The following is a 16,291-nucleotide window of genomic DNA, read 5'->3' as shown; positions in this document are numbered from 1 at the left end:
ACGGCGTTGGTCAGGGCACGGATGATGTTGTCTGACACGTGCTGGTGCAGGGCTGGGACGGCACATCGGGAAAAGTAGTGGCGGCTGGGGACCGAATACCGAGGGGCGGCCGCCGCCATGAGGTTGCGAAAGGCCTCGGTCTCTACTAGCCTATAGGGCAGCATCTCCAGGCTAAGCAATCTGGAGATGTGGACATTAAGGGCTTGGGCGTGCGGGTGGGTTGCACTATATTTGCGTTTCCGCTCCAGCGTCTGGGGTATGGAGAGCTGAACGCTGGTGGATGCTGTGGAGGATCGTGGAGGCGACGATGGGGTTTTTGTGGCAGGGTCCTGGGCAGGGGGCTGACTATCAGCTGACACAGGGGAAGGAGCAGTGGTGTGCACGGCCGGAGGTGAACGGGCTTGTTGCCACTGAGTGGGGTGTTTAGCATTCATATGCCTGCGCATACTGGTGGTAGTTAAGCTAGTAGTGGTGGAACCCCTGCTGATCCTGGTTTGGCAAATGTTGCACACCACAGTCCGTCGGTCATCCGGTGTTTCCTTAAAGAACCTCCAGACTTCGGAAAATCTAGCCCTCGCCGCAGGAGCCCTCGCCACGGGAGCTTCACTAGTTGACACATTTGGCGCTGATGCACCAGCTCTGTCCCTGCCTCTCCGTCTGGCCCCACCACTGCCTCTTCCAACCTGTTCTGGTCGAGGACTCTCCTCCGTCTCAGAAGCACTGTGTTCACCCGGCCTATCAACCCAGCTTGGGTCTGTCACCTCATCATCCTCCGATCCCTCAGTCTGCTCCCCCCTCGGACTTCCTGCCCTGACAACAACTTCCCCACTGTCTGACAACCGTGTCTCCTCATCGTCGGACACCTCTTTAGACACTTCTTCCACTACGTCAAGAAGGTCATCATCACCCAAAGACTGCGACTGGTGGAAAACCTGGGCATCGGAAAATTGCTCAGCAGCAACCGGACAAGTGGTTTGTGAGTGTGGGAAGGGTCCAGAAAACAGTTCCTCAGAGTATGCCGGTTCAAATGGCAAATTTTCCTGGGAGGGGGCAGACTGGGGGGGAGGAGGCTGAGGTGCAGGAGCTGGAGGAGTGCCGATTTCGGTGACATGGGTGGACTGCGTGGAAGACTGACTGGTGGACAAATTGCTCGAAGCATTGTCGGCAATCCACGACATCACCTGTTCGCACTGTTCTGGCCTCAACAGTGCTCTACCACGAGTCCCAGTAACTTCAGACATGAACCTAGGGAGTGTAGCTCTGCGGCGTTCCCCTGCTCCCTCATAAGCAGGTGGTGTCTCACCCCGCCCAGGACCACGGCCTCTGACCCCTGCAGTAGTTGGACGCCCACGTCCACACCCTCGTCCTCTACCCCTAGCCCTCGGGTTAAACATTTTTAAAATGAGAGTTATAACTTTAATTTTTTTTTAACTTTTTTTTGTTTAAAACCAAACGATGCTATCCTATTGCTATGGCTATTTTCTAGCCAAGTATGAAAGCACACTACTATGCCAGATGAGATGACGCTGAGTTATTAAACAAAATAAACGTAAAATAAAAAAGGAAATGGCAGACTGTGCCTAATTGAAATCCAACCCCTAATAAATTTTCCCACTTCGGTCTTTGCAATGGATATGTGCGTCACTAAGCGCAAAACACAGCGGTCGCAAGTCTCACTACAAATTGCTCACAATTTGCTAGTAGATGCACTGCAGCAAGTACAGCCACCAGCAGATCAACCAGAAATCAAATATATATAACGCTACTGTAGGCGTAAGTAAGCCGTTTGGATTCTCCTATGGCTATTTTCTAGCCAAGTATGAAAGCACACTACTATGCCAGATGAGATGACGCTGAGTTATTAAACAAAATAAACGTAAAATAAAAAAGGAAATGGCAGACTGTGCCTAATTGAAATCCAACCCCTAATAAATTTTCCCACTTCGGTCTTTGCAATGGATATGTGCGTCACTAAGCGCAAAACACAGCGGTCGCAAGTCTCACTACAAATTGCTCACAATTTGCTAGTAGATGCACTGCAGCAAGTACAGCCACCAGCAGATCAACCAGAAATCAAATATATATAACGCTACTGTAGGCGTAAGTAAGCCGTTTGGATTCTCCTATGGCTATTTTCTAGCCAAGTATGAAAGCACACTACTATGCCAGATGAGATGACGCTGAGTTATTAAACAAAATAAACGTAAAATAAAAAAGGAAATGGCAGACTGTGCCTAATTGAAATCCAACCCCTAATAAATTTTCCCACTTCGGTCTTTGCAATGGATATGTGCGTCACTAAGCGCAAAACACAGCGGTCGCAAGTCTCACTACAAATTGCTCACAATTTGCTAGTAGATGCACTGCAGCAAGTACAGCCACCAGCAGATCAACCAGAAATCAAATATATATAACGCTACTGTAGGCGTAAGTAAGCCGTTTGGATTCTCCTATGGCTATTTTCTAGCCAAGTATGAAAGCACACTACTATGCCAGATGAGATGACGCTGAGTTATTAAACAAAATAAACGTAAAATAAAAAAGGAAATGGCAGACTGTGCCTAATTGAAATCCAACCCCTAATAAATTTTCCCACTTCGGTCTTTGCAATGGATATGTGCGTCACTAAGCGCAAAACACAGCGGTCGCAAGTCTCACTACAAATTGCTCACAATTTGCTAGTAGATGCACTGCAGCAAGTACAGCCACCAGCAGATCAACCAGAAATCAAATATATATAACGCTACTGTAGGCGTAAGTAAGCCGTTTGGATTCTCCTATGGCTATTTTCTAGCCAAGTATAAAAGCACACTACTATGCAAGATGAGATGACACTGAGTTATTAAAAAAATAAACGTAAAATAAAAAGTAAATGGCAGACTGTGCCTAATTGAAATCAAACCCCTAATAAATTTTCCCACTTTGGTGTTTGAGGTGGATATGTGTGTCACTAAGAGCTAAACACAACGGTAGCAAGTCCCCCTGCAAATTCCTCACAATATGGTACTAGCTGCAAATAAAAAAAAAAAAGTATAACGTTATTGTAGCCCTAAGAAGGGCTGTTGGGTTCTTGGAGAATCACTCCTGCCTAACAGTAAGCTAATAGAACACCCTAACGCTTTCCCTGACCAGCAGCAGCTCTCTCCCTAGCGGCATCCAGACACAGAATGATCCGAGCAGCGCGGGCAGCGGCTAGTCTATCCCAGGGTCACCTGATCTGGCCAGCCAACCACTGCTATCGACGTGTAAGGGTACCACGTCATGCTGGGCGGAGTGCAGAGTCTCCTGGCTTGTGATTGGCTCTGTTTCTGGCCGCCAAAAAGCAAAACGGCGGGAGCTGCCATTTTCTCGAGCGGGCGAAGTATTCGTCCGAGCAACGAGCAGTTTCGAGTACGCTAATGCTCGACCGAGCATCAAGCTCGGACGAGCATGTTCGCTCATCTCTAATTATCACTGTTGCTTTCAACACTTGATGTTTTCAGCTCCACGCAGAACATTTCCACACTGCACCCATAATAATACAACACACACTTCTCCTAAATATTTATTAATAATTATATAAATATAAATAAAATAAAATAATTGAAACATGCCCCACATATAAAATTTCCGATATATAGTCCCCTGATTAAATTATAGTACACTATATACAGTAACCTATTATAGTATTAATACATATATCCCCCATAGAAGTAATATAAATAGCCCCCATAGTAATTTATAGCTCCCTATAGTAGTTATATATGTAACCCTCATAGTAGTTGTATATATACTGCTTATAGTATAACTATAGCCCCATCGTAGTAATATATTAAACCCCATATAGTAGTGCTATATATAGCCCCATAATATAGAAATATATAGCCCCCATATTAGGGAAATATATAGCCCAAATAATAGTGAAATATATAGCCCCCACAATAGAGATATACACTCACCGGCCACTTTATTAGGTACACCTGTCCAACTGCTTGTTAACACTTAATTTCTAATCAGCCAATGACATGGCGGCAACTCAGTGCCTTTTGGCATATAGACATGGTCAAGACAATCTCCTGCAGTTCAAACCGAGCATCAGTATGGGGAAGAAAGGTGATTTGAGTGCCTTTGAATGTGGCATGGTTGTTGTTGCTAGAAGGGCTGGTCTGAGTATTTCAGAAATTGCTGATCTACTGGGATTTTCACGCACAACCATCTCTAGGGTTTACAGAGAATGGTCCGAAAAAGAAAAAACATCCAGTGAGCGGCAGTTCTGTGGGCGGAAATGCCTTGTTGATGCCAGAGGTCATAGGAGAATGGGCAGACTGGTTCGAGTTGATAGAAAGGCAACAGTGACTCAAATCGCCACCCGTTACAACCAAGGTAGGCAGAAGAGCATCTGTGAACGCACAGTACGCTGAACTTTGAGGCAGATGGGCTACAGCAGCAGAAGACCACACCGGGTGCTACTCCTTTCAGCTAAGAACAGGAAACTGAGGCTACAATTTGCACAAGCTCATTGAAATTGGACAGTAGAAGATTGGAAAAACGTTGCCTGGTCTGATGAGTCTCGATTTCTGCTGCGACATTCGGATGGTAGGGTCAGAATTTGGCGTCAACAACATGAAAGCATGGATCCATCCTGCCTTGTATCAACCGTTCAGGCAGGTGTCATGGTGTGGGGAACATTTTCTTGGCACTCTTTGGGCCCCTTGGTACCAATTGAGCATCATTGCAACGCCACAGCCTACCTGAGTATTGTTGCTGACCATGTCCATCCCTTTATGACCACAATGTACCCAACATCTGATGGCTACTTTCAGCAGGATAATGCGCCATGTCATAAAGCTGGAATCATCTCAGACTGGTTTCTTGAACATGACAATGAGTTCACTGTACTCAAATGGACTCCACAGTCACCAGATCTCAATCCAATAGAGCATCTTTGGGATGTGGTGGAACAGGAGATTCGCAACATGGATGTGCAGCCGACAAATCTGCGGCAACTGTGTGATGCCATCATGTCAATATGGACCAAAATCTCTGAGGAATGCTTCCAGCATCTTGTTGAATCTATGCCACGAAGAATTGAGGCAGTTCTGAAGGCAAAAAGGTCCAACCCGTTACTAGCATGGTGTACCTAATAAAGTGGCCGGTGAGTGTATAGCCCCCATAGTAGTGAAATATATTGCCCCCATAATCAGTGCCGGCTCCAGCACCTCCTGCATACCTGGGCAAGTGCCGGGGCCCATAGAGCTGCCGGGTGCCCACACACGCTGTGCACATGTTCAATCATCACTTTCTGTGATGAGGAGCTGTGTCCTGCACCCCTCACTCGGACAAGGCATAGTACAGGTAGAGTCTAATGCAGCACATTACAGGTTAAATCCCCCCCCCATCTCCTCCTCACACGGAGCTGCAGAAATATGGCTGATCAGAAATCGGGACAAAAAGGTGGTGGAGGAGGAGAAGCAGGTTTTACTGATCCATATAGTGAGTGTATTGTATGTGTGATGATGTGTTTGCCTGCATGTCTGTCTGTTTTCATGTATCTGTCTGTCAGTGTGTGTGTGTTTGCCTCCATGCTTGTCTGTCTGTATGCATGTATCTGTATCTGCCTGCCTGTATCTGTAGCTGCCTGCATGTATCTGTATCTGCCTGCCTGTATCTGTAGCTGCCTGCATGTATCTGTATCTGCCTGCCTGTATATATGTCTTGCTGCATGTGTGGATGTGATATTAATCAGGGCCGATTCTAGCTTTTTTGCTGCCTGAGGCGAAAACTGAAATGCTGCCCCCTCCCCCCCTTTAAAAAAAAAAAAAAAAATCCTAGCCCTGATCTCCTTCTATATACCGCCCACTGAATGTACATACGCAACTTAACACTAGCGCTGTGTTTACTAACATAGCACTAGTGTACAGAGGTGGGTCTTGGCCTGATCACGTATACGTTTCTATGGAAACGCATGTGATCGGTAACCAGAACCCGGTCTCTTGCAATAAAACAATACAAAACTAAATTAATTTAAATAGTAATAGAAATTAAATAGTATTTACACTAAAAGTACATAAATACGTGAAACATTCTATCTGTACATATATATATATATATATATATATATATATATATATATGTACATACAACTTACTACATTAACATTCCACATTAATAGACATTTTTAATCTATACATACATCACCCATATATATGAAATAAACCACTACTCCTATAATGAATCATGACTTACCCATTTTTCTTCAGAGGATCTTGCTGGTACATCAGCAGGTGGTAGATGGAGGGGTCAAAAGAGTAACTGAGGGGGTCAAAAATAAGTAAGCAGGAGGACCATACACAGCATCACATACCGCAGGCAGCAGCATACACACCGCATCATACACACACTGAATATACATGCAGCATACACACAGCATCAGATACAGCATCATACACACAGCATATACATGCAGCATCATATACAGCAGGCCGCAGGGCCGCCGATAGGGCAGTACAACTGGTACTGCCCTATGGGGCCCGGACTCTAAGACACTAGGGGGGGGGGCCCGGGGGCCCGGCCGGTGGGCCGCAGACTGTGCGGTCTGTGCTGCACACAGGTGCGGCCGGTCGGTCCTGGGCCGGTCTGGGGCCGGGCCGGCGCTGATCCGGGCCGCCCGCACTCCCTCCTTACAATTTTTGATTTAATGTATAGTACCTGCATCGTACGATCGTTCGATGCAGGTACTATTAATCAGTACACAGACGCAGCGCAGCACCGCTGCTTCTGCGTCTGTGTATACAGGCAGCTACACAGGTTGCGCAATCGACGTCAGGTTGCGCAACCTGTGTAGCGTGGAGGAGGCTGGCACTTACCATGTCAGCTCCGGCCCTCCCTGCAGCTCCGCGGCTTGGTGTGGAGGCGCGGGGCAGTGACGTCACTATCCTGAGCCTCTACACCAAGCCACAGAAGACCGAGGACAGGAAGAAACCTGCGCCAAAGGGGTGAGTATTATGTATTTTTTTTTTAATTATAGAAAGGGGACATTAATTTTATGTCTGGGGCAGGGGGGGGGGGCATTATTCTGTATCTTGGGCCCGCAGGGGGCATTAATTATATGACGGGGGGTATTCTATATCTGGGGCTGGCAGGGGCATTATTTATGTGTCTGGGGCAGGGGGGGACACATTCTGTATCTGGGGCCCGCATGGGGCATTAATTATATGACGGGGGGCATTCTATATATGGGGCTTGCAGGGGGCATTATTTATATGTCAGGGGGGGGGGCTTGCGGATATTATTCTGTATCTGGGGCCCGCAGGGGGCATTAATTATATGACGGGGGGCATTATTCTATATCTGGGGCTGGCAGGGGGCATTATTTATGTGTCTGGGACAGGGGGGGGGGCATTATTCTGTATCTGGGGCTGGCAGGGGGCATTCTATATCTGGGGCTGGCAGGGGGCATTATTTATATGGTGGGAGGCATTATTCTATATCTGGGGCTGGCAGGGGGCATTATTTATGTGTCTGGGGGGGCATTATTGTATATCTAGGGCTGGCAGTGGGCATTAATTCTATGTCTCGGGCAGGGGGGCATTAATTATATGTCTGGGGCGGGCTGGGGCCATTACTTCTATGTCTGGGGTGGGCAGGGGCCATTCATTCTGTGTCTGGGGTAGGCTGGGGCCATTCATTCTGTGTCTGGGGTAGGCTGGGGCCATTCATTCTGTGTCTGGGGTAGGCTGGGGCCATTCATTCTATGTCTGGGGTAGGCAGGGGCATTTATTATATGTCTGGGGTAGGCAGGGGCCATTCATTCTATGTCTGGGGTAGGCAGGGGGCATTTATTATATGTCTGGGGTAGGCTGGGGCCATTCATTCTATGTCTGGGGTAGGCAGGGGGCATTTATTATATGTCTGGGGTAGGCAGGGGGCATTTATTATATGTCTGGGGTAGGCAGGGGCATTTATTATATGTCTGGGGTAGGCTGGGGCCATTCATTCTATGTCTGGGGTAGGAGAGAAAGAAGAAATAAATTACCCTTACCATTACAGTGTGTTACATTATGGGGCACTATTTGTGTGGTACTAATATTTCAGGGGGCTCTATTACAGTATTTGGGGCACAGTATTGGTGGTAGCAGAAGAAGGGACAATGGGAAAGTGCAGAACATAAGACGTCTGTGTGGTAAACTCTGCAGGAATTCTGTGTACGTGGAGGAAGAGACAAGGTGATGGTGGAACTAATGGAGAAGAGGAACGAGAACAATCCGAGGACACGTCACCTGATGTCACTGGATGCAATAGGTGAGGATCTCATGTGTTTTCTGTAGCTGTATATGATAAATACTGATTTTTTGCATGTTCACTTCTGTGTATATATGTAGTATTATAGTAGTTATATTCTTGTACATAGGGGGCAGTATTATAGTAGTTATATTCTTGTACATAGGGGGCAGTATTATAGTAGTTATATTCTTGTACATAGGAGGCAGTATTATAGTAGTTATATTCTTGTACATAGGAGGCAGTTTTATAGTAGTTATATTCTTGTACATAGGGGGCAGTATTGTAGTAGTTATATTCTTGTACATAGGGGTCAGTATTATAGTAGTTATATTCTTGTACATAGGAGGCAGTATTATAGTAGTTATATTCTTGTACATAGGGGGCAGTATTATAGTAGTTATATTCTTGTACATAGGAGGCAGTATTATAGTAGTTATATTCTTGTACATGGGGGGCAGTATTATAGTAGTTATATTCTTGTACATAGGGGGTAGTATTATAGTAGTTATATTCTTGTACATAGGGGGCAGTATTATAGTAGTTATATTCTTGTACATGGGGGGCAGTATTATAGTAGTTATATTCCTGTACATAGGGGCAGTATTATAGTAGTTATATTCTTGTACATAGGGGGCAGTATTATAGTAGTTATATTCCTGTACATAGGGGGCAGTATTATAGTAGTTATATTCCTGTACATAGGGGGCAGTATTATAGTAGTTATATCCTTGTACATAGGGGTCAGTATTATAGTAGTTATATTCCTGTACATAGAGGGCAGTATTATAGTAGTTATATCCTTGTACATAGGGGGCAGTATTACAGTAGTTATATTCCTGTACATAGGGGGCAGTATTATAGTAGTTATATCCCTGTACATAGGGGTCAGTATTATAGTAGTTATATCCCTGTACATAGGGGGTCAGTATTATAGTAGTTATATTCTTGTACATAGGGGTCAGTATTATAGTAGTTATATTCTTGTACATAGGGGGCAGTATTATAGTAGTTATATTCTTGTACATAGGGAGCAGTATTATAGTAGTTATATTCTTGTACATAGGGGGCAGTACTATGGTAGTTACATTCTTGTTTATCAGAGAATGTATTGTAGTATGTTTTTAGTGTACATATATGGCAGTATTAAGTTGTGTGCTCTTAAAATAGAAGCATTATTCCTCTATAATAGAGGCAGTACGAGTTGCATTTACTTTATCCATTGAATGCTGATGCTTATTTATTGGCATTCTTGTGACTACACACTTATAGATGCATGCATCTAATAAAGTTATTTTTATAGTGTGGTACATGAGTATTTTGTCTTTATATATATCCCTTGTTTAAAGGGAATCAAGCACCAGGTGCACAGCATAGTACCTGAAGGTATCATGCTATGCACCTGATGACCCTGACTTCAGCACTGTAAGTTCCATCAAAATGGCCTCTATGGTTATCCTTTAATGCTTTTATAAAGAATTATGTTAATTACCAGCTTAGGAGCAGTGGGAGTGCTCCAGTGCACCTAAGGGCTCCTTATGTCACCCAGCGGCCAGTCCTGCGGTGATCCGAAATCCCGATACCTGTGCCTGCTCAGCAGCCTCTGTGAATCAGTGTGCAGGTGCTGGGACTTTAGGTTTCCTTGGGGCATGCAATGAACGCTCCTTCTTTTCCTTCCCATTGGTTCTGAGGAAATATGAAGTCCTGACCCTTATGCAGTGATTCACAGAGGTTGCTGAGCAGGCACAGGTACCAGGACTTCAGATTACCTCAGGACTGGTGGCAGGGTGACGTAAAGAGCCCTTAGGTGCACTGGAGCACCCCCACTGGTAATTAACACAATTCTTTATTAAAACATTAAAAGATAGTGGCGGCCCTAGCAATTGCACTTTATAATGTTATATTTGTTATATGTTGTCTGTTAAACACTTTTATATGTTTACTGTTCACCATGCTTTAGTTTTTGATGCCATATTTGCACTATAATAAATATACTTGACCAAAAGTATGACTCCTATTGGCAATCTACCAGAAGAGTGTGCCTTGTCGTAGCAACAGGCCTCAAACCCTGTTTGTGAAAGGTCACTGCGGGGGGCAGGAGGCTTGTTCGGTTTTGGGGTGTGTTGGGGCCCAGACACTTTTGCTGTATGGGGCCCCGAATTTCCTGATGGCTGCCCTGGCAGGCCGCAGCATACACTCCGCGTCATACACACACAGCAGACAGCAGCATACACAGCATCATACACACACAGAATATACATGCAGCATACACAGCATCAGATACAGCATCATACACACAGCATATACAGGCAGCATCATATACAGCAGGCCGCAGCATACACTCCGCATCATACACACACAGCAGACAGCAGCATACACAGCATCATACACACACAGCATATACATGCAGCATACACAGCATCATACACACACAGCATATACATGCAGCATACACACAGCATCACATACAGCAGGCCGCAGCATACACAGCATCATACACACACAGCATATACATGCAGCATACACACAGCATCACATACAGCAGGCCGCAGCATACACTCCGCATCACACACACACAGCAAACAGCAGCATACACACACAGCATATACATGCAGCATACACACAGCATCACATACAGCAGGCAGCAGCATACACAGCATCACAAACATGAGGAAGCAGCATACACAGCATCATATACACACAGCATATACATGCAGCATCACATACAGTAGGCAGCAGCATACACAGCATCACACACAGCAGGCAGCAGCATACACACAGCAACATGCACAGCATCATACACACAGCAACATGCACAGCATCATACACACAGCAACATGCACAGCATCATACACACAGCAACATGCACAGCATTATACACACAGCAACATGCACAGCATCATACACACAGCAACATGCACAGCATCATACACACAGCAACATGCATGCAACATACACACAGCAGCATATACACAGCATTATACACAGCATACATACAAAACAGCATACACAGCAGCATACACACAGCAACATGCAGCATACCTGTAGCCTACACACAGCAACATGCACAGCAACATGCACAGCAACATGCACAGCATACACCCAGCATACACCCAGCATACACCCAGCAACATACCTGTAGCTTCCACACAGCAGCACACATAGCTGCTGATGAAGTTCAGGAGCTCTGAGCTGGTGGGGGGAGCTTGCTCATCGGAGCTTCTAAAGCAGGAGCAGAGAGCTCAGCGGAGGATACTTTCTGGCTGCCCGGCTGTGGTGGAGCAGCAGCAAAGTGAGAACTCTCCATCTGACTGCTGCTCCACCAGCCAGTGAAGCCTCTGCACAGGCTTCCCGTCTGACCCTTCTCTTTCATCAGCCCACCGGGAGCCAGCCTTCCACCTCCTCCTGCCAGCAGCGCTGCTGTTCATGTGCGGACCTGCCGCTGCCTCGATTCCTCACAGTAGCGCTGAAGGAGGACACAGGCGGCGTTTGATGATGTCATGCCGCCAGCATCCTCCATCAGCGCTACTGTGAGGAATCGAGGCAGCGGCAGGTCCGCACTGCTTGTGGGTGATTCGGGCGAGTGCACAAATCACCTATAGCTGTTTCGCCGCCTGCCTCAGGGCTCCGCATCTGCCGCCTGAGGCGAAATTTTCATCCCGCCTCATGGCAGATGCGGCCCTGATATTAATCATCTCAAATGTACATGAGAAGCAGAGAGGGTTCTGTGTCAGCAGTAATGTGCATTATGAGGTTTAGCAGCAGTGATGTGTATTATGAGGTTCTGCAGCAGCTCAGGTGTGTATTATGATGTTCCACAGCAGCTCAGGTTTGTATTATGAGGTTCTGCAGCAGCTGAGGTGTGTATTATAAGGTTCTGCAGAAACTGAGGTGTGTATTGTGAGGTTCTGCAACAGCAGTGATGTGTATTTTGAGGTTCCGCAGCAGTGATGTGTATTATGAGGTTCTGCAGCAGTTGAGGTGTGTATTATGAGGTTCTGCAGCAGCAGAGTTGGAGTTTCAGTTTTATTACTTGGCAGAGTGGAGGGGCACACATTTTTAGGTTCGCCCTGTTGGTTTAATGACCTCAAAACTGCCCTGACCCTGACAAGGCTATTTGGGATGATAACCTGGGGAATATTTCAGGGAACAGGAGACTGTTTTAGTTTTTGAATTTTTAATGCTGGCACGTGAGTTCACTGCAAAGGCACTGTCGCCCGGGGCCCACTGAAACCTGGAGCCGGTCCTGCCCATAATAGTGATATATATAGACCTCATAATAGTGAAATATATAGCCCCCCACAATATTGAAATATATAGCACACTTAATAGTGATATATATAGCCCCCATAAGTGATATATATATATATATATATAGCGCCATAATAGTGATATACAGTATATAGCCCCAATAATATGGATATACAGTATATAGCCCCCATTGTAGTAAAATATATAGCCTCCATTTTTATATATGGCCCCTGTTTATTAATATAAATATAGCCCCCAATTGTAGCAATATATAAATATATAGCCTTGTTTAATGATCTACCGCTCAAGTATAATAAGAAAATAATTAAAGTAATACTCACCTGGGCTCTCCCATGCCGCTGCTCTCCTCTTCTCCCTGCAGCCATGCAGCATGTTGATTGCAAAGGCGCTCCGTCTCTCTGTATGACGTCACGCCGGGTTGAGTCATACAGAGTGACAGATTGTTCAGGTAGTAAGGACTTACCAGATATTGGTAAGTCCGTATATCGGGCAATCTGCCCTTCCATCAGAGGTCCATCACCTGCCACCTGAGATGGGAACTTCAGAAGGTCACCAATTCAGGGCAAGGCAGAGAGGCTCAGGGCTGCTGCAAACATCCTCCCCCACCTGCCATACGTGCGACCATCGGTTCAGTTTTTCAGATGTGGTTTTTGATGCCCAAATCAGGAATGGAGAAAAAGTAGGAGGAGCAGCACCTTTCAATTATTTGTCTCAACCCATTATCCTCCACACCTGCTTTTGCCTCCAAAAACCGAACGTTGGAAAGGTATTCCAAATTTCATCATGAAGAACATATTACTATGCGGCGTATGTATTACAAACATATAAGTACATTTTATTTTCTAGGATGCAAGCATGAAGGAACCTTTTATAGATATGGTTCATCATGGTCAAAAAACTGTATCGATTGTGAATGCTCTCAGGGTTCCTTAAGATGCTGCGTACGGTAAGATATTTTATTTTGCATGTAAATTGTCAGTATAGTAGGGCTAAAAGGAAACCTACCAAACATACCTTGATAACACTGATGCTGGCACATTTCATCCCTGATCCGAGTGGTTTTGCTGAAAAAACAATTAAGGTCGGTGACACACGTAGCGATTTTGTTGCGTTTTTTTCATTGCGTTTTTGCATTCTTGAAAAACGCATTGTATTTGCACATTGGCTTTTTCAATGGGTTTTTAGTTAAAGTGTTTTAACTTGTTGTTTTGTACCCCTGCATTTTTATTACGCTATTCCATAAAAACATTTAAAACATGTAGAAACACATAAAATTCACAGAGACCAAAAAGAGATACCAAGATCCATGTAAAGCCATACGTGAGAAGAGTAAGGGCTATCTCCCCATTCACATATCATTGGTAGCCCAATCTTATCAGTATACTCAATGTAGATCAGAGTCCAGTAAAGGCCCCTAATGATAGAGACCCATAAGGAAGTCGTATGGTGGCAACATAACACGTGGGGGGCCATTAGCCACATGTGCGGGGCTTTGTCTCTGCCCTTCTTTTTGGACTAACTCTGTATTTTTGGTATATGTCTCTATCATTAAGGGCCTTTACTTCAAACTGATCTACATTGAGTATACTGTTTAGATGGAGCTACCTGTGATATGTGAATGTGAAATATTTATGATTGTGTTTGGTACCTTTTGTTTCCTAGCATTAACTATTTGTCTATTTGTTATCATGTTGGGGCGATAGCCCTTAATTTATCTGTTTTAGGTCCATGTGAATTTGATGTGTTTCAACACATTTTAAATGGTTTTATGGAATTTTGTGTATGTTGTCATAATAATTTCTTGGGAATAAAATGATTCATATCTTTTTTGCCAATACACACCTACTCGTTCTTTGATATTTCTAAAGACCTGCTACACCTACACATGCCTAGCACCCGGAGCTGCATCTCAGCTGCCCCTGCACAAATGTAGTCAACTGGAGGAAGAAAAACATGTAGTATTATACAGCAACCGGGTATGTAAAATAAAGGAAGAAAATGATCAATGAATAGCAAAACTCATTGTAAAGGCCTAAGTGGACCTGCACAGGTAACATCTGCAAAGAGTGATATTCTACAAAGCTATATGAATATGCAAATAAGATACAAAATAAACTGAAGGTTTAATAAAATAAAAGTCATGCAAAAAGAAGACCCCATCTTTTATTCAAGGAATTAGTATTCAAATAAGGATCCATTGAGATTGGGGCACAAGACTGAACCCAAATAAGAACCCAAAATAAAACAAAATCTTTATTAATGTTATTTGGGATGGGACATTCTTAAATGTCATAATATCTAAAAGGGACAGGACCCCCAAATCCTTTAACATTTTATTTCCAATGCTGCATAACCATCAATCCCAACCTACTGTTGTTAATTTTATTTTTTACATAGCCATAAGGGTGGTGGTGGTATTTTTTTTTATGGTACTTATTCATGGCACCATTTTATATTCAATATAATGTACAAGGAAGTAAATAAAAATAAAGCACAATTTCAGCGTTTTCCTATGGGTTGTTTTTATTGGATGCAGGCTACCTCTATTGTTACACCCCTGCTTTGAATAATCCATATAAATATTTATATAAATTTATGGCTTCATTTTAGAGCTACTGGACATATCAACATTGCATGGATATAGAATTTTACATGTATGATTTTACATTTATAACACAATACAACATTTTTTAATATTTTATTTTCTTCCTCATTTAGTGGGAGCCAACCAGTCAAATACGACACTGAAATGTGCACAGCCATCTTTGATAAGGACAACTGCAAATACCGCTATGTTAGAAAGGATGATCCTCGCAGGACTTGTCCACATGAAATAATAGGCTAAATTTACTTTTCAGTGTGAAAAACAAAAATTGTGGTCCATAAATTTACATTCTTTTTATATTCCTTGGATAAATACTTCTATACTATATTTCATGTCATTACATCTAGCAGTCATGTTATACTGTATGGTAAATAAAAGACCACTCTTTATGTATGGTCAGAATAATGCAAATGTGCCAGCTGATGATTGCTTGCATACATGACAGGTGATAATATACCCAGCCAGCCTGTGACCCCATGACCCACAAGGACAGTCTAAACAGGGGTACTGGAAGACGAGATTACAATACCAGTAAAGCATAAACATAATTATGAGCACACATAATCAGAAGTACAATGATGGACAAGTGTAATAATGAACCAACATAATCGGAAGTGGACTTGGAGTATACTTACCGGTTTGCAAGGTTTGGAAGAGGATGATGATGAGCCGCTGTGTGGCGAGAGGCATTAGAAAAGGCAGCAAGTACTGCTGAGGAGAAAAGCCTGAATTCGGATGGATCAGTGGCATAATATGGCATCCCGGGCCAGAAGTCCCAAACCGGAAGTAGGTCCCCGGAAGTGCGTGTCACCCTGGAACGCAAGCCGGAAGTGAATGCACAGTGGAGGAGGGGCTATGCGTTACACGTTGCTTCGCAATGTAAAATTAACAAGCACCTAGCGATCATCCAAGGGAATAGTAGACTAAAGCTAAGAGGGTGTAAGATAGAGAAGTAGATGTGTAAAAGAATGAGAGAGTATGTGAGATTCTGGAATGATATGGGCTGGATGTACTGAAGAGATGATGGGTATATGATGCTAAGATGGAAATAGTGTATGGTACATGAATGGGCAAAATGTAGTGGTGTAATGGAGAAGATATATATTATATATACATGTATAGTGGGAGAACAGAGTGTGGGTATGGAGTTGCTGT

General features: G+C 44.1%; 1 protein-coding gene across 1 annotated transcript in view; it reads left to right on the top strand.

The window, feature by feature from the left end:
- Window positions 1-15,482, top strand: part of LOC140106393 (beta-microseminoprotein-like) — a 28,445-nt gene extending 12,963 nt beyond the window's left edge. Inside the window, exons 3-4 of the mRNA XM_072130818.1 lie at window positions 13,378-13,477; window positions 15,250-15,482. Coding sequence (XP_071986919.1) covers window positions 13,378-13,477; window positions 15,250-15,376 — 227 coding nt within the window. The 3' untranslated portion in view covers window positions 15,377-15,482. The remainder of the gene's footprint in view (window positions 1-13,377; window positions 13,478-15,249) is intronic.
- Window positions 15,483-16,291: the final 809 nt, after the last annotated feature.

The sequence above is a fragment of the Engystomops pustulosus genome, chromosome 11, assembly GCF_040894005.1.
Source record: "Engystomops pustulosus chromosome 11, aEngPut4.maternal, whole genome shotgun sequence".
Classification (NCBI taxonomy): Eukaryota; Metazoa; Chordata; class Amphibia; order Anura; family Leptodactylidae; genus Engystomops; species Engystomops pustulosus.
Note: the sequence above shows the minus strand (reverse complement) of the source record. Positions and strands in the feature narration are given on the sequence as shown.